The 22,777-nt window shown below is 47.1% G+C and overlaps 1 protein-coding gene across 1 annotated transcript in view; it reads right to left on the reverse strand.

Moving 5' to 3' along the window:
- The window catches only part of LOC311150443 (cadherin-12-like), a gene marked incomplete at both ends in the record, with an annotated part of 54,564 nt that extends 41,281 nt beyond the window's left edge, over window positions 1-13,283 (reverse strand). The window contains 2 exons of the mRNA XM_084187930.1: window positions 9,585-9,879; window positions 13,041-13,283. Coding sequence (XP_084044056.1) covers window positions 9,585-9,879; window positions 13,041-13,283 — 538 coding nt within the window. The remainder of the gene's footprint in view (window positions 1-9,584; window positions 9,880-13,040) is intronic.
- Between the last annotated feature and the right edge of the window lie 9,494 nt (window positions 13,284-22,777).

Below are 22,777 nucleotides of genomic sequence, written 5' to 3' on the forward strand. Positions count from 1 at the left end.
GGGCATCAGTGGCACAATTGAAGGACTGATAAAAGCAGGAGTACTAATAGAAACACAAAGTTGTTGTAATACACCTTTGTTGCCGGTCCTTAAAGCAGATGGGAAAACGTGGAGGCTGATACATGATTTAAGGGCCATAAATGAAATAGTACAAGATTGGCCTGCTGATGTTCCAAACCCTCATACGCTACTCACCAATGTTCCCCCAGAAGCAAAGTACTTCACAGTGATTGACCTATGTGGAGCATTTTTTAGTGTGCCCCTGGCAGAAGAGTGCAGATACTTGTTTGCATTTACCTACAAAGGTAAACAACTTACATATACTCGAACTCCACAGGGATTTAAGCATTCTCCTCATGTGTTCAATCGGGTGTTAAGAGTAGATCTAGAAGATCTAATACTTGAAGGAACATTGATCCAGTACGTGGATGACCTGTTGATCTGCACTCCCTCCTTAGAACAATGCCATGCTGATTCTATGAAGGTTTAAAGCGACTGGCAGAAGGAGGACACAAGGTGTCAAAAAAGAAACTTCAGTATTGCCAATCTCAAGTTGAATATTTAGGAAGAACAATTGCACATGGAACGAAGGCAATAGCACCAGGACAATTGGAAGGAATCAGCAAGGCACCACTACCTCAAACAGTTGCTCAGATGATGACGTTCTTAGGGATGACTGGATTCAGCTCAGACTGGATAGAGGAGTATGCAGTTAAAACTGCTCCTCTGCGAGAAATCATGAAAGAAGCAGGACAACTAGACCTTAGAGCAAGCCTGGAATGGAACAGTGACGCATTGACTGCGTTCGAAACAATAAAGAAGGAAATACAGTCAGCTCCGGCTCTAGCAGCCCCAGATTACACAAAACCATTCTTGTTGTATGTGGCAAATAGATGTGATAGGTATGCAACAGCGGTACTTATGCAAGAGACATGCAGTGGAAGACGAAAACAACCTATTGCATATTATAGTTCTAAACTAGATTCTGTTGCCCAGGGATATCCACCCTGTTATCAAGGTCTAGCTGCATTACAATATGCATATGACAAAGCGTCCACAATTACTATGGGATACCCGGTAATAATATATAAACACCATAAAATAGTGGAACTAATAGAACAAGGGAAGTTTGTCCTTACCAATGCTAGAACTTTGGAATACTTGACTCTATTGACCTATCCAGATGTTTCCATTAAACGATGCAGTACAGTAAACCCAGCTGAAAGAATCCCCTTAGAGTTTGAGGGGCAAGCACATGACTGTGTAGCAGATTCACTGACATTTACTCGACTAAGGCCAGACTTAGAGTCAACCCCGTTGTCCAGCCTAGGGGAAGAGTGCATAGAAGAGTATTTTGTTGATGGATCCTGTTATAAAGATCATGTGGGAAATCATGCAGGCTATGCAGTAGTGCAAAAACAAGGAGAAAGTTTCAAAGAGGTGATAGCAGAGTACTGTCCACAGCCATGCTCAGCCCAGTTGGCTGAACTAAAAGCACTCACTGCAGCTTGCATCCTAGGAAAACGAAAAACTGTTCATATCTATACTGATTCAGCATATGCACATGGGGTGTGTCATCTATTTGGGGCAGTCTGGAAGCAGCGAGGGTTCAAGAAAAGCGATGGTACACCCATACAACACCACGAGCAGATTGTGGAATTAATGATGGCGTTAATGTATCCCACTAAATTGGCGATAGTGAAATGTCAGGCGCATAGAAAAGGAAAATGATTTATAACTAAAGGAAACAATGCAGCTGATGAAGCTGCAAGAAAGGCATCTAGATGCACCATCCCAGTGTTAACAGCACCAATGGTCATTATTGAATCCATGCCACAGCCAGACGATATAATAAGGATGCAGGAAAGAGCAGGACCTTATGAACAGACTATGTGGCACCAAAGAGGGGCCACCAAAGATGTGAAGGGATTATGGAGGTCTCATGAAGGAACCATCGTAGCACCCATTGTGTTGCTCAGCTTACTGATAACTGATGCGCATGGTTTTGACCATTGCGCAAGGGGGGAAATAGTAAGGAAAATTAAAAAACAAGGATACTGGTCTCCATACCTACAGGCAACAATAGATGAGGCATTAGCAAGATGTGAGGTGTGTGCACAAAACAATGTAAGGAAAGGAATAACAACGCCTACAGGGCACATACCGGTTCCTGAAGGACCATTTCGACATTTAGTCATGGACTATGTAGATATGATAAAAAAGGTGAATGGCAAAAGGTACATGCTAGTGATCATAGATAGATTCAGTAGATGGGTAGAAGCGGTACCCTCAGTGGATCTAGGATCAGGAACAGTAAACAAATGTCTAACTAGAGAAGTAATACCCAGATTCGGAATACCAACAGAAATCAGTTCAGACAATGGATCAGCGTTTATTCAGAAAACAATGAAGCAAGTATTACAGCAGCTAAGGATTAAGCAAAGATTAGGGTGTGTGTATCAGCCGCAATCTCAGGGGATGGTTGAGAGAATTAATGGCACCCTCAAGGCTAAACTGAATAAAATCTGTGCTAGTGCAAAGCTCAATTGGGTGGATGCACTACCACTAGCATTGATGAGTTATCGCATGCAAACTAACAGAAATACGCATCTAACCCAGCATGAAATGCTTACGGGTCGACCCATGCCAGTGCCAGGTCTAAGAGGGCCCTACAAAGGACCCCCATTGGAACAATTAGAGATGGAACTTAAAGCATATGTAAGACAACTAACTGCTATACATAAAGTGATCTATATCCAGGAAAAGGGTGAGAACCGGAACCTGGACCAGAGGAGCCAGGGCTGGTGATTCCAGCAGATCAAGTCTACATCCGAGTGTTTCGTAGGACGTGGAACGAGCCCAGGAGAGAAGGACCATATACGGTGATCCGAGCGACGCCCACAGCAGTACAGGTGGAAGGAAGCACGACGTGGTACCATCTAAACCACTGCACCAGGTCCCGAAGAGAACCGGTCTGCCATCGGCGAGCCATGGGTAAGAGGAGGATGTCGAGGCACCAGATGGAGTCCAAGAAGAAGAAGCATGCACGAGTCCAAGTGCCAACGTCGAAGGACAACAGCCACTCCCACCTGAAAATCCGGAGAGTCGGGAGGTGGGGCCTGATGATGTGGGGAATACTGCTGATAGGATACCTGCCATGGCAGATCCCCCAAACACAAGCAGACACCCAGGGAGTGGAGGGACAACAGGAGAAGGAGGAAGAAGCGATCTTTCTACCATTGAAGGAAGAGACTCCTCTGCTGTTGAGGAAAGAGACTTTCCCACAATTGACTTCTCTGCCCTCACATGATCTCCGACAATTTAAGAACTGTGGAATTGCTCTAACGGTAATAGCAGTTAACCTAGGAGAGATGGTGGTGAGTCTGCCTACAACTATGCAATATTCTAGAGATAGTCTTACTGAGCCAGGAATAATTGCTGTTGTAAACAAAGAACAAGTATCGTATACAGGATGGCCTAGATTGGGGAAATGTCAGATTGAAGGATATGTAATGTTTAGAATAAAATGTCTAAAAAATCATTGTGTAGAAGTTGAGCTAAAAGTGAATGGACATGAAAAAATAATGGATATAAAACAAGCCAATCATCTCATGATTTCGTCAGTACTTAAAAAATTGGTTCCTGAAGCTAAAATAAGGAATAGAATAAAAAAGCATGTACCTTTGGAAATAGCTCGAAACAGTATTTCTATTCCAGCCCAAGTACTGACAGTTATGGAAACTCAAAAATCTTTTTCAATACGAAGGATGAAACCTCTGCCGGAGAAGTAACTTTGTGGGTGGGCTAATCATCAAACAAGAGGAGAAGCAATCTGGGATGAATATGGCTGCCAAATAGAAGTTAACAAAGGAGACACTAGTTGGGAAATTACCTTTAAGGAATTGGCTCAAGAAAATAATGCAAAGTACATATTGGAAATAGTTAGTGTTAAGGGGTTAGAAGGGAATAGTATGATAACAATGGATATTGATCCTATTTCCAAACACCAATCTAGACAGGAAGAAGAACCTGAAATAGTTAATGTAACTATGACCACTACCCAAGGACCACTAATTAATATAGCAGTAGAACCAACAAAGACAGGATTAGAAAAAATAGGAACAAATGGGTTTTTTCAAAATGTATGGGATTCTTTAACAAACTGGGGAAGTCAGGAAAATAGACAATCTACTTCAGCCCCAACAGTAATACCGAAAGTAATAATAGCATCACCAAAAATAGAAAGGCTATGGGAGGGAGCCATGCAAAATGATTGGTACAAATGGGCACAATATTCAGCTAAAATAATTAATAGAAAAGCTAATTGTTTAGTATGTGCTCCTTCTCCATTAAAATAATTGATAGTAATACCAAGTCCACACAGTTACAAGGACTGTGCTAACTTTAAAAAGAGCTACTGTCATCTTAAAAGAGGAGAAAGGCCCTACTGTCCTGCAGAATGTTTATCATTTTTGGGAAATCCCTATCATTACAGATTCTATAATCAAGTAGGATGGGAGAGTGGTGTAAAAAATTAGATACCAGAATAGAGCCGAGGAAAATGGAAGCACCGGAAAAATACCATATAGACTATAATCAAAATTATGAATGCTACAATAAAACAGATGGGGAGCACGATTTGGGAAAATTTAAGGGAAAGTGTGAGATCATATGGCACCTAAATAATGATATGTCCTGGAATGCAGATACCCCCCACAGAGCAGTTTATCAGGCAGCAGGATCAAGTACTGGGGCAATAGCTACAAATGGAGGGCCGGGTGACCCTGGGGAATGTGAGCAGCAAACACTGGCAATGCCATTGATTTCTCCTTATGAGGATCAATCGGTGGCAGTGGCAGATTTCTTTTGGGTATGTGGAGGACAAAGGATTAGAGCTACTTTGCTTAAAGGATGGAAGGGAGTATGTGCTAGAGTACAAATGCTTCAGGAGGTGGTCATATCGGAGTGGGAGGTAGACCAAACAATAAATAGGGATGCACAGAATAATAATAAAAGGGTAAAAATATCATATGAACATGACCCCAGTGTATATTTGGATGCAATAGGTCAACCCAGAGGAATTCCAAATGAATATAAGGCAAGAGATGAAATTAAAGCAGGATTTGAATCAATATTTGTCTGGATTTCAACCAACAAAAACCTAGAATGGATCAATTATATTTATTATAATCAACAAAGGTTTATTAATTACACAGATTCTGCATTATCAGCTTTAGGAGAGCAAGTACAGGCTACCAGTAGAATGGCATGGCAGAATAGGCAGGCTCTAAACTGGCTATTAGCGGAAAAAGGTGGAGTTTGTGTTATGTTTGGAGATGAATGTTGTACTTTTATCCCCAATAATACTGCCCCGGATGGTTCTTTCACTGAAGCAATGACTAAACTCAAGGGACTACGAAAAGAGGTTAAGGATAATGCTGGGTATGATGCTCATGTTTGGGACTGGATGGAATTAACTTTGGGAAAATGGGATGCAATGTTTACAAAAATGGCAATAATGATAGGAATATCACTTGTAGTAATGGGAGTAGTGTTTTGTTATATACTACCTCTGTTAAAATCACTTTTGATTCAAACCACAGTAAAACAAATGACTGTACAGACAATTGTTACTAGTTCAGCCAAATAAATACACCCAGTTCAGGGAGCTCCAGGACAGTATGTTAATAAATATGGGAAATCTTGTAATGTTAAAGGAGGACCAATGGACTGTCCATTTGGGAATCCTGAATGTCTGTATGGAGTTGTTCCTGGGGGTGGATGGGCCTGCCATGGTTACAAAGCCCAACAGGAAAATGTGGAGGTTAATTTAGAGGAAAACCTTGCAGACTTGTATCCAATACCTGACTGGGCTATGGGTCCTCATCAGGATGGGTCAAGTAATGAGGAAGATATATTGGTTTAAATATATGCGTGTGAAATGAAACCACATATGGCAAGGCTAAGAATAAGTAAATGCACATGCTTACATTCCTTTTAAAATTAATCTTTGTATTATTTGGGACATTGTTGGAATGTCCCATAGGGGGGATTATATAGGATTATTTTATTTACATTTTACATTTAAGTCATTTAGCAGACGCTCTTATCCAGAGCGACTTACAGTTAGTGCATACATTACTTTATTTTTATCTTTTTTTATACCCCCAGTGGGAATCGAACCCACAACCCTGGCGTTGCAAACGCCATGCTCTACAAACTGAGCTACATCCCCTGCCGGCCATTCCCTCCCCTACCCTAGACGACGCTGGGCCAATTGTGCGCCGCCCCATGGGTCTCCCGGTCGCGGCCGGCTACGACAGAGCCTGGATTCGAACCAGGATCTCTAGTGGCACAGCTAGCACTGCGATGCAGTGCCTTAGACCACTGCGCCACTCGGGTATCATTATGGCACATGTAGGGAGATGCCAAAGGTAAAATATAATAAACATGTTTGATATTTTATAATACAGATACATGCTTAAATAAGGAATATAGACATGTAGTATATGCTGTGTTTTAAATGAATGCATGTGTTCTTTCACAGAGGCCCTCAACAGTGTGCATTACATTAGTTTTTTAAGAAGGGGCCTAAGCCACGCAGCCAATAGAATGATAGAATGAGAGGCTTCATATAGAAAAAAAGCATTCATGACATTTTGGAGTGGACATTGTGTGACAGCTGGACGTTGAAAAAAAAGGGTGGTGCAGAACTAAAATAAGTTAGGAATGTACGCATGTTTTTTCATTTGTGTGTATATAAGAGATCTCTAAGCCAGAGAGAGACAGTTGTTCCATGGAGCAAGCTCGGCTTTGTTATGCAATAAAGTCTAATTCTTGGATTCACAAGCTCCGGTGTCTTGAGAGATATTTTTTAGCTGATTATCTATTAGTCAAATATTTCTACAACAGGGGCACCACCAAACAAGCGGCACCATGAAGACCAAGGAGCTCTCGAAACAGGTCAGGGACAAAGTTGTGGAGAAGTACAGATCAGTGTTGGGTTATAAAAAAATATCAGAAACTTTGAACATCCCACGGAGCACCATTAAATGCATTATTAAAAAATGGAAAGAATATGGCATCACAGGAGGGCCGCCCCCCAAACCTCAGTGACCAGGCAAGGAGGGCATTAATCAGAGAGGCAACAAAGAGACCAAAGATAACCCTGAAGGAGCTGCAAAGCTTCACAGCAGAGATTGGAGTATCTGTCCATAGGACCACTTTAAGCCGTATACTCCACAGAACTGGGCTTTAAGGAAAGAGTGGCCAGAAAAAAGCCATTGCTTAAAAAAAAAATAAGCAAACACGTTTGGTGTTCACTAAAAGGCATGTGGGAGACTCCCCAAACATATGGAAGAAGGTACTCTGGTCAGATGAGACTAAAATTGAGCTTTTTGGCCATCAAGGAAAATGCTATGTCTGGCACAAACCCAACACCTCTCATCACCCCGAGAACATCATCCCCACAGTGAAGCATGGTGGTGGCAGCATCATGCTGTGGGGATGTTTTTCATCGGGAGGGACTGGGAAACTGGTCAGAATTTAAGGAATGATGGATGGCGCTAAAAATAGGGAAATTCTTGAGGGAAACCTGTTTCAGTCTTCCAGAGATTTGAGACTGGGACGGAGGTTCACCTTCCAGCAGGACAATGACCCTAGGCATACTGCTAAAGCAACACTCGAGTGGTTTAAGGTGAAACATTTAAATGTCTTGGAATGGCCTAGTCAAAGCCTAGGTACACCAGCGCAATCCATCCAACTTGAAGGAGCTGGAGCAGTTTTGCCTTGAGGAATGGGCAAAAATCCCAGTGGCTAGATGTGCCAAGTTTATAGAGACATACCCCAAGAGACTTGCAGCTGGATTTGCTGCAAAAGGTGGCTCTACAAAGGATTGACTTTGGGGGGGGGGGGGGGGGGTGAATAGTTATGCACGCTCAAGTGTTCAGTTTTTTTGTCTTATTTCTTGTTTGTTTCACCCCAAAAAATATTTTGCATCTCCAAAGTGGTAGGCATGTTGTGTAAATCAAATGATACAACTATTGAGCATGCCGTCTCTAGCCAACTCTCCTGCTATCTCTCTCAGAATGACCTTCTTGATCCAAACCAGTCAGATTTCAAGACTGGTCATTCAACTGAGACTGCTCTTCTCTATGTCATGGAGGCTCTTCGCACTGCTAAAGCTTAACTCTCTCTGCTCTTATCCTTCTAGACCTATCCGCTGCCTTTAATGCTGTGAACCATCAGATCCTCCTCTCCACCCTCTCCGAGTTTAGCATCTCCGGCGCTGCTCACTCTTGGATTGTGTCCTACCTGACAGGTCGCTCGTACCAGGTGGCGTGGCGAGAATCTGTCTCCGCACCACGTGCTCTCACCACTGGTGTCCCCCAGGGCTCAGTTCTACTCCCTCTCCTATTCTCTCTATACACCAAGTCACTTGGCTCTGTCATATCCTCACATGGTTTCTCCTATCATTGCTATGCAGACGACACACAATTAATTTTCTCCTTTCCCCCTTCTGAAAACCAGGTGGCGAATCACATCTCTGAATGTCTGGCAGACATATCAGTGTGGATGTCGGATCACCACCTCAAGCTGAACCTCGGCAAGACGGAGCTGCTCTTCCTCCCGGGGAAGGACTGCCCGCTCCATGATCTCGCCATCACGGTTGACAACTCCATTGTGTCCTCCTCCCAGAGTGCAAAGAACCTTGGCGTGACCCTGGACAACACCCTGTCATTCTCCACTAACATCAAAGCGGTGACCCGATCCTGCAGTTTCATGCTCTACAACATTCGCAGAGTACGACCCTACCTTACACAGAAAGCGGCACAGGTCCTAATCCAGGCACTTGTCATCTCCCGTCTAGATTACTGCAACTCGCTGTTGGCTGGGCTCCCTGCCTGTGCCATTAAACCCCTACAACTTATCCAGAACGCTGCAGCCCGTCTGGTGTTCAACCTTCCCAAGTTCTCTCATGTCACCCCGCTACTCCGCACACTCCACTGGCTTCCAGTTGAGGCTTGCATCTACTACAAGCCAATGGTGCTTGCCTACGGAGTTGTGAGGGGAACGGCACCTCCTTACCTTCAGGCTCTGATCGGACCCTACACCCAAACGAGGGCACTACGTTCATCCACCTCTGGCCTGCTAGCTCCCCTACATCTATGGAAGCACAGTTCCCGCTCAGCCCAGTCAAAGCTATTCGCTGCTCTGGCACCCCAATGGTGGAACAAGCTCCCCCACGACGCCAGGACAGCGGAGTCACTGACCACCTTCCGGAGACACTTGAAACCCTACCTCTTTAAGGAATACATGGAATAGTATAAAGTAATCCTTCTTCCCCCACCCCACATAAAAATAAAATAAAATAAAGTGGTTGTCCCACTTGCTATCATAAGTTGAATGCACCAATTTGTAAGTCGCTCTGGATAAGAGCGTCTGGTAAATGATGTAAATGTAAATGTAAATGTAATACAAACCCCCCAAAAATCCATTTTAATTCCAGGTTGTAATTTAACAAAATAGGAAAAATGCCAAGGAGGGTGAATAGTTTCCCAAGCCACTGTAGGTGCCTTTCTTACCCCCTGGTGACATCTCTGGGACACTGGCAGTATATGGGCCATCCAAGAACTTTGGTTCATTGTCGTTGATGTCTTGAACTTTGATTATGAATTCAGACTCAGGCTCCAGAGGCCTGCCTGTGTACATGTCCACAGCCTGGGCTCGTAACGTGTAATAAGACTTCTCCTCTCTGTCCAGACCCATCAAGGCATGGATGTCACCCGTCGTCTGGTCTATGGTGAAGATGGTTCCGGCTCCTTCTCCTGAGAGAGTGTACTTCACGTTGCTGTCGCCCCTGTCCAGGTCAGTGTGAAGCTGCATAGAGAATCAGATTAGGAATACACATATACTTATGAGACTTGAGCATAAGTGCATACAGTGTCTTGTTTGATGGATGACAAGATGCATAGGGGACAGAGTTTTGTTGCTGAGCTGTGTCTATTTCCTCCTCATTCCTTCCAACCATCACCGACCATATGGAAATGCTGAGGACATGTTGTGCCATTGATAAATACATATACTGTAGTGGCAGAGCACAGACCCCCGAGTTAATGAAGAAATCCTTTAGTTGACCTGTGGCTCGGTTATCCCATAAAGGGATTCATTACTTAGGCTGGATGGCAAGGGTTAGGATTTACATAGCAGATAATCCATGAGCCACAACAACAACGATAAAATGGGATGAGTCCCGTCCTATTCCCTATGTCAGGGGATGGCAACTAAATTCAACTGCGGGCCGATTTTTGGTCATGGGGCCAGACCATAATTATAATAAATTGACCACAACTAAGCCCATTAAGAGATTTTATTTGAAAATAACAATAATTTCATACCTTGATTACATTGAGACACGATCACATACAGTATGTCACTTTCTTTATTCGTGGGAATACTTGGGAACAGATTTCCTAAATATATATATCTTTTTAGCTGAATTCCTGGTGATTTTCTTACTAAAAACTTTGGGGGGCCACACCTGTTTCTGACCCCTGCCCTTATGTAGTGCACTGCTTTTGACCAGGGCCCATAGGGATCTGGTCAAAAGTAGTGCACTATATAGGGAATAGGATGCCATTTGGTACATAGCCTGTGATTCAGTTTCAGTATGCAGGGGACAATAAAACCCTTTCCATCCATGAGATTAATGGTTTATTTAGAAAGGCAGTGAATTAAATGTAATTAAATCAGAGGGCTGAATCTCAAGACACAGTCACTCATTACATTGTTTTATGTCCATTCACTCACTGTCTGATGTACCGCATTCAGCAGGCAGAACACGATTTTACTCTTGACAGTGGGTTCGGATATAATGATTTTTAAAGTGAATCAGATATTAATGCCATTTGTGGTATAAAAAAACCCCAAATGAAACCTCCACAGGAACAATGTCTGGATTAAAATAAATCGGGAGGAAATAAATATTTGAATGGAATATTTAACAGCATCCATCCAGTGCTTTAATGCCAATGAATCGCTTGTGTCCTGAGTACAAAGTAGTGTTGGGATGGGGTAACTGTCGGCATCAGGCAGTTATAGAATAGAATGATATTTAGCTGAATCCATATACTATGATACATCATGTGGTCATTTGGGTGTCTGATAGTCACATACAGGGGCAACAGTAAGATAAATGAACCTGTCATTGTAAAAGGTTATTCAGCAATAAGGAATAGGAGGCAAGGGGTTGATATATCCTTGCTCAAAAGGGTGTGAGAGGTGTGCTCTTTTCATGATTGAAGCAAATGATGAGCAGTTTATCATCTGATGCAGCATTTCTCTGCAATGAATAGTCATGGGGGCTATTGGCTCTGCATATACCGGTTTTCTAGTTGTAGCTGCAAACATGCAATGCAAAATGATATGATAGCCAAAGTGACATGTTGTAGTTTCAGCTGAGAAGTGGCTATCCTTGAGAGACCCAACCAGAATGCTTAAATGATCATCAGCACCACAAACAATTTAACCCAGTGATTTAGACTAGAGAGAAGCTTAGTGTGTTTTAGTTTAGACCAGACAAGCCCACTAGCTCAGTCTTCCTTGCAGATGGCATTTGCTTAGTATGGGGCCCAGTAGCAGACTGTTTAGTTGTACAGAGTACAGCAGCATATAACTGTTTTCCCCATAAGGCTTGCTGAATGTCAGATCCAGGGGCACAAGGCAAACTGGTGTTTAAATGTGGATCTTTCACTCTTAGTTGGTCAGCTTTGTCTGTGTCTGCCTCTACAGTTGCATAATACATGGGAACAAACACAGCAGAGGAGCTTTGGGCAACGTGGATCAGTGGTGCAGTCATTTTCTGTCTTCAAAATGCTCACACAAAGGTGTGCGACTAATGGAAGAAAATGCTTTTTCTCCTGTTTTTGCCAGGAAGGCTGTGGCCATTACCTGTTGTTAAATTAAAAGTTGTCATTTTGTATCTGTTTATAAATCATAGTGTTGTCTTAATAAATGTCAGTACAAAGGCGATATGGAAACAATAACCAAAGTAATGGCTGAGGAAAGTCTTCAGGTGAAAATTATCTTTATATACTGTAATATGCCTCTGTAGGTTTTCTAAATAGAGTAACAGAAACCATTAGACAGCTCTCTCTAGCTGGAGGGGGATTCATGAACTGGCAGTCACATGGTTTTCAAGCCAGATTTAGTTTATGTTCCCTTTTCCAAAAATGCAGCTCACAGTGATAATCAAGGTCCTGATCCTTCACACTGTCCCCTATTAACCAGCAACAGATTAATCAGTGGTCTCAGGGCTGGCCGGGTACGACTTCTGCCATCCTCATTCTCAACACAGACACTGGTTACATTCCAAATGGTAGTAGTGCACTACAGTGTATAGGGAATAGGGTGCCATTTGGGGACGCACCCACTGTGAGGAGTGAATCACTCAGTAATTGTAGCATCTGTTTGACAATGTGTGGATGTGACTATCCCATCCCTCCTTTCTCAGCCAACAGAAACACATCCAGCGGGATCGTGCGTGCTGAGAAAGGCTGTGGTAGATTGCCTTGGCATCAGCAGTTGACAAGTCAATCTAAACCATTATTCCATTTGAGCTGGAAGTGCCAGATTCCAGAATGGTTCTTAATGCCTCTTAAAATTTGATTTGGAACTGCCCAAAAATCCCTTTCACCTCCTCTGTGTGTGGATAATTAGAGCCGATGCTGAGAAAATTGCAATATCGCAGTCAGAAGCGATCAAGCAGCTCAAGCAATTAGATGTGATTCGTGTCGTGCTGCTTGTATTCTTATATTCTTAAAGTCTTAACAAACAGAGGCCCAAGCTTTTGAACTCCTTTTCAGTTTGATTTCTGACCTCAAACTGTCATCAGTAGAATAAAGACAGAAGTTAAGAGGTTTATATTGATTAGTCTTAGAGAACCATAACCTTGAAATTATGTTGTCTTACTTTTCCAACCTATTGTGGGAAAGTTGATATAGATAAGTCTTAAAGAAAGCTTTAAAATGATGGTGGCTTACCTTCCCAACATATTGTGGTTCCGATCCCATATATTGCTCCAGTACAAAGAACTGGTTCCACACCCATCCTCTCTTCACCCTCTGAACCCCTGATGCCCCATGTCTCCTCTGTCCCAGTCCTGCCACACCCCTCAGGTGTTGCTCTCTTCCCATCCTGCTTTGGGGCGGAGAGTGGAGGGGAGCCAGGAAGCCTTTGTCCAAGAGAAACCAAAAGACCAACAGCAGACCGTTCCTTGTAATCATTGGCAATCTGGGCAGTGGAATATCTCTGTTGAATTCCAGTGAGAGACTGTCAGTGAGACAATAGCAGCTGGGTTGTAGATCCAATGAAGAAAGGGACGGGATGATGTTGTGGTGACATTGGTAGATTGGTCTCCAGGATGTTTGGCTTGTCACTCAACTAGTCCTCATTGACTTTGGTCTCCTGGTGGAAAGAGGGAAGACATGGGCTTATTTTACAATGCAGTTAAAGAAGTTACATCCACTAGCCAATTGAACCTGTCTCTCTTTCTATATGCGGTAGCAATATAGCCTGGGGACGAGGTTACATACAAAGTACTACATTGAAATAAACAGCAGTACTTCATACAGTCCCAATCTTAGAACTGGCCCATCAGTAACTCATCGTTATTAACGAACTCTGCTCAGACTATATCTACTCAGATTTCCTTTCTAATTGAGGTCATAATGCACTTTCTATGTATGTCTAGTCAACCTTGACAGTATCTTACCAGAAGGATTTTACGGATCATGATTCAGGGAAAATGGAACATGAGCAAATTGGTCCTCTGGCGTGCATTTAATTCTGCGAGTCAGGCTATGTGAAGTTAGTGGAGCAGGAGAAGACATCAAAAAAAGTCACACACACAGAGGAAAGGGAGATTAGATCAAATGAAGAGACTCCAGGTCCAGAAAAATCACTGTAAGGGAGCATGAAAGATGCAATACATTGTGCCAGTGTCCAGGATATTGGTCCAAACATTGATTTACTTGAAGTGACTGGAGGAAACAGTACTAGAGCTAGATGTCAAGGATCCAGGTTCTCTGTCAGTGTTTTGACTTTCTAATTTACTTTGCATAAAGTATGTGAAATTCCTGCATTTCTAACAACAACTGCATTCTAGAGATTAGAGAATACTTTACATGTTGCATAATCAACTAGAACTGTCACCTTTTGACTTGAAGGGGATACTTTGTAGTCCCCTTCAAAGACATTACACACTAGCTGTTGTGAAGACTTATGTCCTCACCCTTAACCTCTGGCCATGCCCCTCCCTTGCCACTCACCTCCCTCCTCTACACTCTACTCATTAGCACCCTCCAGTCTTCCTTATTCCTGTTGGTGAATGCATGGGGCGGCCAACTTATGTTTTTTCTTTCCATGTTGTGCGTGACTGACAAGTGAGTACCTTTCATTATTGAAGAATATGTATAAATGTTCATATTAAGATCCTTTTCAGTTGATGTTTAAGTTTATATTCTGCTTCCAAATTAGTACAATTTCCTGTCAGTCCAGCATGTGAGATTCATTTCAGTTATCCCTTTTGCACTTGTCAGTCATGCTTGTATGTTAACAAGTGTTTTTATCTACCTCTTGTATTTCCCTAGTAAACCTCAACATTCTCCTGCAACTTTTCCCCAAGTGCTTCTGTGTCTGTGTGTACAATAAACCCCACTATTTGGATTCTTGCTTCATCTCCTCGTTTCATCTGCCTTATCGATTCACAATAGTGGCATTCTGAACCAGTCAAAACTTCCTTAAACAGTCCACCTCTTCTAAACTAGTGTTAGTGCTGTGTCTGTATGCATAGTACTGAATGACAGCTGTAGGCCCACTTCCACTGATCCCACCCCTCATCCTTCTTTACTTCTATCCCTCCCCCTCCAAATCTGCTTCAACAGACCCGTTTATTTCTAGCTTTGGGTTTAAACAAATTTACAGTAGTTTCTCTCCTTCATTATGCTCCCAGACTGAAATCAGGTGAAAGGCGATGGTAGGCTATATTCCTTGGTTAATAGGTTATTGTGCATCCATGGCTGTATTCTCTGAAGGCTGAACACCTGCTGTTCTTATCTGTCTGGAAGGCAAGTCCCAAGATTGAACGAAATGTCCTTGTATCATGCCACACTCGGCTATTCCATATCCCAGTTTCTGAGATTGAGTGGTCACCGAATGATGACAACATCTGACTGATGACGTGTTGGATGACCTTGTTGATTATAGTACCTGCATCCATATGACTTTTTCCCACAAATGATATTGTTCTGTCCTATAAAGTACTGTTTGACATAACGAGTAGGCCATCATAAGTCATCACTATTATTTCACAGTTAATGTGAGCTGTCTTCTGTAGTTTCTGCCTCCAGAGCAGAAGGCCAAATGAGAACAGACGTGTGTGTGTGTGTGTGTGTGTGTGTGTGTGTGTGTGTGTGTGTGTGTGTGTGTGTGTGTGTGTGTGTAGTGGGAGCCTGCATGGCACTAATACTGGCCAAGGAGGGCTCAACCAACACCTTTGCTGCACAAACGTGTGACTTAACAGACAGCCACCCCTAATCTGATAGTGGGGTGGTGGATGCCCACTATTCTCCCTTAGCTCAGCTCAGGTAACTACATACACCATAGACATGAGTCACACACACATTTAGCTCAGGCCGATCCAGCTCATAGGCCCAGCTCATGAGCTCCATCAGCAGCAAGATTTAAATTTAGAACGGAAAATAAATCTTTATGCAACAAATGTTATTGAATCACATCGATTAGTTCCTCTAATCAAACCGAACAGCACCGAGTCATTTCAAACTAAAACTTATCGTTCCTGTATCGTATTGTTCCTGTATGTACATTGCATTCGGAAAGTATTCAGACCCCTTCACTTTTTCCACATTTTGATACGTTACAGCCTTATTCTAAAATTGATTAAATTGTTTGTTCCACTCATCAATCTACACACAATACCCCATAATGACAAAGCAAAAACTGTTCTTTATACATTTTTGCAAATGTACAAAAAAATTACAACTGAAATATAACATTTACATAAGTATTCAGACCTTTTACTCAGTACTTTGTTGAAGCACCTTAGGCAGCAATTACGGCCTTGAGTCTTCTTGGGTATGACGCTACAAGCTTGGCACACCTGTATTTGGGGAGTTTCTCCCATTCTTCTCTGCAGATCCTCTCAAACTCTGTCAGGTTGGATGGGGAGTGTCGTTGCATAGCTATTTTCAGGTCTCTCCAGAGATGTTCGATCGGGTTCAAGTCCGGGCTCTGGCTGGGCGACTCAAGGACATTCAGAGACCTGTCCCGAAACCACTCCTGCGTTGTCTTGGCTGTGTACTCAAGGTCGTTGTCCTGTTGGAAGGTGAACCTTCACCCCAGTCTGAGGTCCTGAGTGCTCTGAAGCAGGTTTTCATCAAGGATCTCTCTGTACTTTGCTCCGTTCATCTTTCCCTCGATCCTGACTAGTCTCCCAGTCCCTGCCGCTGAAAAACATCCCCACAGCATGATGCTGCCACCACCATGCTTCACCATAGGGATGATGCCAGGTTTCCTGCAGACGTGAAGCTCGGCATTCAGGCCAAAGAGTTCAATCTTGGTTTCATCAGACCAGAGAATCTTGTTTCTCATGGTCTGAGAGTCCTTTAGGTGCCTTTTGGCAAACTCCAAACGGGCTGTCATGTGCCTTTGTCACGATCGTTCATGAACGAGAAGGACCAAGGCGCAGCGTGATATGCTTTCATATTTATTTCACAAATAAACGCACAACCAAAACAACAAACGAAACGTGACGTCCAAGGTAGACAAATAACATACCTCACACGGAACAAGATCCCACAACTGACTGGTCCCAAAAGGCTGCCTAAGTATGGGCCCCAATCAGAGACAACGAGCAACAGCTGCCTCTGATTGGGAACCACCCTGGCCAACATAGATCTAAACGATCTAGAAACTAACATAGACAAACACAACATCGAAACTACACACCCTGGCTCAACATTTAAGAGTCCCCAGAGCCAGGGCGTGACAGTACCCCCCCCCAAAGGTGCGGACTCCGACCGCGCAACCTAAACATAACAGGGTAGGGGCCGGGTGGGCATTCCACCTCGGAGGCGGATCCGGCTCCGGGCGTGACCACCACCTATTATCTGCCTCCCTGTTGCGCCCCTGGTCTGGTCTGGAACCGCTGACTGGAGCTGGACCCGACGACGGTGGATCGAACTGCTCTGGCTCCGGAGTGGAGCCGCTGACCGGAGCTGGATCAGGCACCGGTGGAGCGGACTGCTCTGGCTCCGGAGTGGAGCAGCTGACCGGTGCCGGACCAGGCACCGGTGGAACAGGCACGGGCCGTGCCGGACTGGACACACGCACCACTGGCTTGGTGCGGGGAGTAGGAACGGGCCGGACCTGGCTGATGACGCGCACCCCTGGCTTGGTGCGGGGAGCAGGAACAGGCCGGACCTGGCTGATGACGCGCACCCCTGGCTTGGTGCGGGGAGTAGGAACGGGCCGGACCTGGCTGACGACACGCACCACTGGCTTGGTGCGGGGAGCAGGAACGGGCCGTACCAGACTGGCGACGCGCACCACTGGCCTGGTGCGGGGAGCAGGAACAGGCCGGATCTGGCTGATGACGCGCACCCCTGGCTTGGTGCGGGGAGCAGGAACAGGCCGGGCCGGGCTGGCGACGCGCACCACTGGCTTGGTGCGAGGGACAGGCACAGGTTGGACCGGGCTGTCAACGCTCACCACTGGCTTGGTGCGAGGGGCAGGAACAGGCCGGGCCGGGCTGGCGACGCGCACCACTGACTTGGTGCGAGGGACAGGAACAGGTCGGACCGGGCTGGCGACGCGCACCACTGGCTTGGTGCGAGGGGCAGGAACAGGCCGGGCCGGGCTGGCGACGCGCACCACTGACTTGGTGCAAGGGACAGGAACAGGCCGGACCGGGCTGGCGACACGCACCACTGGCTTGATGCGAGGAGCCGGAATGGGCCGCACCGTACTGGGAACACACACCACTGGCTTAGTGCGGGAAGCAGGAACGGGCCGGACCGGACTGGCGACACGCACCACTTGATTGGTGCGAGGAGCGGGACTGGGTTCCTTCATTAACCCCCGCTCCTTCTGCTGCCTAACCAGCTCCTCTCGCCGTGCCTCTACACTTTCCTTCTGCTCCCTCTGAACCAATGACCCCCTTAATTTGGCGGCCTCCTCTTCTAAACAGCTAAACCGCTCTGGCTTGGTGCGAGGGACAGGCACAGGTTGGATCTGGCTGATGACGCGCACCCCTGGCTTGGTGCGGGGAGCAGGAACAGGCCGGGCCGGGCTGGCGACGCGCACCACTGGCTTGGTGCGAGGGACAGGCACAGGTTGGACCGGGCTGTCAACGCTCACCACTGGCTTGGTGCGAGGGGCAGGAACAGGCCGGGCCGGGCTGGCGACGCGCACCACTGACTTGGTGCGAGGGACAGGAACAGGTCGGACTGGGCTGGCGACGCGCACCACTGGCTTGGTGCGAGGGGCAGGAACAGGCCGGGCCGGGCTGGCGACGCGCACCACTGACTTGGTGCAAGGGACAGGAACAGGCCGGACGGGCTGGCGACACGCACCACTGGCTTGATGCGAGGAGCCGGAATGGGCCGCACCGTACTGGGAACACACACCACTGTCTTAGTGCGGGAAGCAGGAACGGGCCGGACCGGACTGGCGACACGCACCACTTGATTGGTGCGAGGAGCGGGACTGGGTTCCTTCATTAACCCCCGCTCCTTCTGCTGCCTAACCAGCTCCTCTCGCCGTGCCTCTACACTTTCCTTCTGCTCCCTCTGAACCAATGACCCCCTTAATTTGGCGGCCTCCTCTGCTAAACAGCTAAACCGCTCTGGCTTGGTGCGAGGGACAGGCACAGGTTGGATCTGGCTGATGACGCGCACCCCTGGCTTGGGGCGGGGAGCAGGAACAGGCCGGGCCGGGCTGGCGACGCGCACCACTGGCTTGGTGCGAGGGACAGGCACAGGTTGGACCGGGCTGTCAACGCTCACCACTGGCTTGGTGCGAGGGGCAGGAACAGGCCGGGCCGGGCTGGCGACGCGCACCACTGGCTTGGTGCGAGGGGCAGGAACAGGCCGGGCCGGGCTGGCGACGCGCACCACTGACTTGGTGCAAGGGACAGGAACAGGCCGGACCGGGCTGGCGACACGCACCACTGGCTTGATGCGAGGAGCCGGAATGGGCCGCACCATACTGGGAACACACACCACTGGCTTAGTGCGGGAAGCAGGAACGGGCCGGACCGGACTGGCAACACGCACCACTTGATTGGTGCGAGGAGCGGGACTGGGTTCCTTCATTAACCCCCGCTCCTTCTGCTGCCTAACCAGCTCCTCTCGCCGTGCCTCTACACTTTCCTTCTGCTCCCTCTGAACCAATGACCCCCTTAATTTGGCGGCCTCCTCTGCTAAACAGCTAAACCGCTCTGGCTTGGTGCCAGGGACAGGCACAGGTTGGATCTGGCTGATGACGCGCACCCCTGGCTTGGTGCGGGGAGCAGGAACAGGCCGGGCCGGGCTGGCGACGCGCACCACTGGCTTGGTGCGAGGGACAGGCACAGGTTGGACCGGGCTGTCAACGCTCACCACTGGCTTGGTGCGAGGGGCAGGAACAGGCCGGGCCGGGCTGGCGACGCGCACCACTGACTTGGTGCGAGGGACAGGAACAGGTCGGACTGGGCTGGCGACGCGCACCACAGGCTTGGTGCGAGGGGCAGGAACAGGCCGGGCCGGGCTGGCGACGCGCACCACTGACTTGGTGCAAGGGACAGGAACAGGCCGGACGGGCTGGCGACACGCACCACTGGCTTGATGCGAGGAGCCGGAATGGGCCGCACCGTACTGGGAACACACACCACTGGCTTAGTGCGGGAAGCAGGAACGGGCCGGACCGGACTGGCGACACGCACCACTTGATTGGTGCGAGGAGCGGGACTGGGTTCCTTCATTAACCCCCGCTCCTTCTGCTGCCTAACCAGCTCCTCTCGCCGTGCCTCTACACTTTCCTTCTGCTCCCTCTGAACCAATGACCCCCTTAATTTGGCGGCCTCCTCTGCTAAACAGCTAAACCGCTCTGGCTTGGTGCGAGGGACAGGCACAGGTTGGATCTGGCTGATGACGCGCACCCCTGGCTTGGTGCGGGGAGCAGGAACAGGCCGGGCCGGGCTGGCGACGCGCACCACTGGCTTGGTGCGAGGGACAGGCACAGGTTGGACCGGGCTGTCAACGCTCACCACTGGCTTGGTGCGAGGGGCAGGAACAGGCCGGGCCGGGCTGGCGACGCGCACCACTGACTTGGTGCGAGGGACAGGAACAGGTCGGACCGGGCTGGCGACGTGCACCACTGGCTTGGTGCGAGGGGCAGGAACAGGCCGGGCCGGGCTGGCGACGCGCACCACTGACTTGGTGCAAGGGACAGGAACAGGCCGGACCGGGCTGGCGACACGCACCACTGGCTTGATGCGAGGAGCCGGAATGGGCCGCACCGTACTGGGAACACACACCACTGGCTTAGTGCGGGAAGCAGGAACGGGCCGGACCGGACTGGCGACACGCACCACTTGATTGGTGCGAGGAGCGGGACTGGGTTCCTTCATTAACCCCCGCTCCTTCTGCTGCCTAACCAGCTCCTCTCGCCGTGCCTCTACACTTTCCTTCTGCTCCCTCTGAACCAATGACCCCCTTAATTTGGCGGCCTCCTCTGCTAAACAGCTAAACCGCTCTATCGCGGCCTCCTGCTGCCTCGTCGTCCACGGCGTGAGCCCCCCCCTAAACATTTTTTGGGCTTGTCTCTCCCCCGTGATCATGGCCTCCATCCCTCTTGCCAGACTCTCGCTCATCTCCTCCCAAGTCCATCCTCTCTCCTCGTCACGCTGCTTGATCTAGGATTGGTGGGATCTTCTGTCACGATCGTTCATGAACGAGAAGGACCAAGGCGCAGTGTGATATGCATTCATATTTATTTCACGAATAAACGCACAACCAAAACAACAAACGAAACGTGACGTCCAAGGTAGACAAATAACATACCTCACACGGAACAAGATCCCACAACTGACTGGTGCCAAAAGGCTGCCTAGGTATGGACCCCAATCAGAGACAACGAGCTACAGCTGCCTCTGATTGGGAACAACCCTGGCCAACATAGATCTAAACGATCTAGAAACTAACATAGACAAACACAACATCGAAACTACACACCCTGGCTCAACATTTAAGAGTCCCCAGAGCCAGGGCGTGACAGCCTTATACTGAGGAGTGGCTTTCGTCTGGCCACTCTACCATACAGGCCTGATTGGTGGAGTGCTGCAGAGATGGTTGTCCTTCTGGAAGATTCTCCCATCTCCACAGAGGAACTCTGGAGCTCTGTCAGAGTGACCATCTGATTCTTGGTCACCTCCCTGACCAAGGCCCTTCTCCCCCGATTGCTCAGTTTGGCCGGGTGGCCAGCTCTAGGAAGAGTCTTGGTGGTTCCAAACTGTGTTCTTGGGGACCTTCAATGCTGCATAAATGTTTTGGTACCCTTCACCAGATCTGTGCCTCGACACAATCCTGTCTCGGAGCTCTACAGACAATTCCTTTGAACTCATGGCTCGGTTTTTGCTCTGCATGCACTGTCAACTGTGGGACCTTATATAGACTGGTGTGTGCCTTTCCAAATCATGTCCAATCAATTGAACATACCACAAGTGGACTCCAATCAAGTTGTAGATGGTCAATGGGAACAGGATGGACCTGAGCTCAATTTCGAATCTCATAGCAAAGGAGCTGAATTCTTGTGTAAATAAGGTATTTCTGTATTTCTACAAACCTGTTTTTGCTTTGTCATTATGGGGTATTGTGTGTAGATTGATGAGAAGAAAAATAAAATACAATCCATTTTAGAATAATGCTGTAACATAACAAAATCTGGAAAAGGGGAAGGGATCTGAATACCTTCCGAATGGACTGTATCTATACTGAATAAAAATATAAATGCAACATGTAAAGTGTTGGTCTCATGAGCTGAAATAAAATATCCCAGAAATGTTCCATACACCCAAATGTGTGCACAAATGTGTTTACATCCCTGTTAGTGAGCATTTATCTTTTGCCAAGATAACCTGACTGGAGTGGATCAAGAAGCTGATTAAACAACATGATCATTACACAGGTGAACCTTGTACTGGGGACAATAAAAGGACACTTTAAAATGTGCAGTTTTGTCACACAACTCAATGACACAGATGTTGAGGGAATGTGCAATTGGCATACTGACTGCAGGAATGTCCACCAGAGCTGTTGCCAGATAATTGAATGTTAATTTCTCTACCATAAGCCGCTTCCAACATCATTTTAGAGAATTTGGCAGTACGTCCAACCGGCCTCACAGCTGCAGACCACGTGCAACCACTCCAGCCCAGGACCTCCAAATCCGGCTTCTTCACCTGCGGGATCGTCTGAGACCAGCCACCCGGACAGTTGATTAAATTGTGGTTTGCACAACCGAAGAATTTCTGCACAAACTGTCAGAAACCATCTCAGAGAAGCTCATCTGCGTGCTCGTCGTCCTCACCAGGGTGACCTGACTGCAGTTCAGCGTCATAACCGATGTGGGCAAATGCTCTTCATGGATGAATCCCCGTTTCAACTATACCGGACAGATGACAGACGTCAAAGTTGTGAACAGAGTGGCCCATACTGCATGA

Source organism: Coregonus lavaretus, assembly GCF_964263955.1.
Source record: "Coregonus lavaretus genome assembly, chromosome: 23".
Lineage (NCBI taxonomy): Eukaryota > Metazoa > Chordata > Actinopteri > Salmoniformes > Salmonidae > Coregonus > Coregonus lavaretus.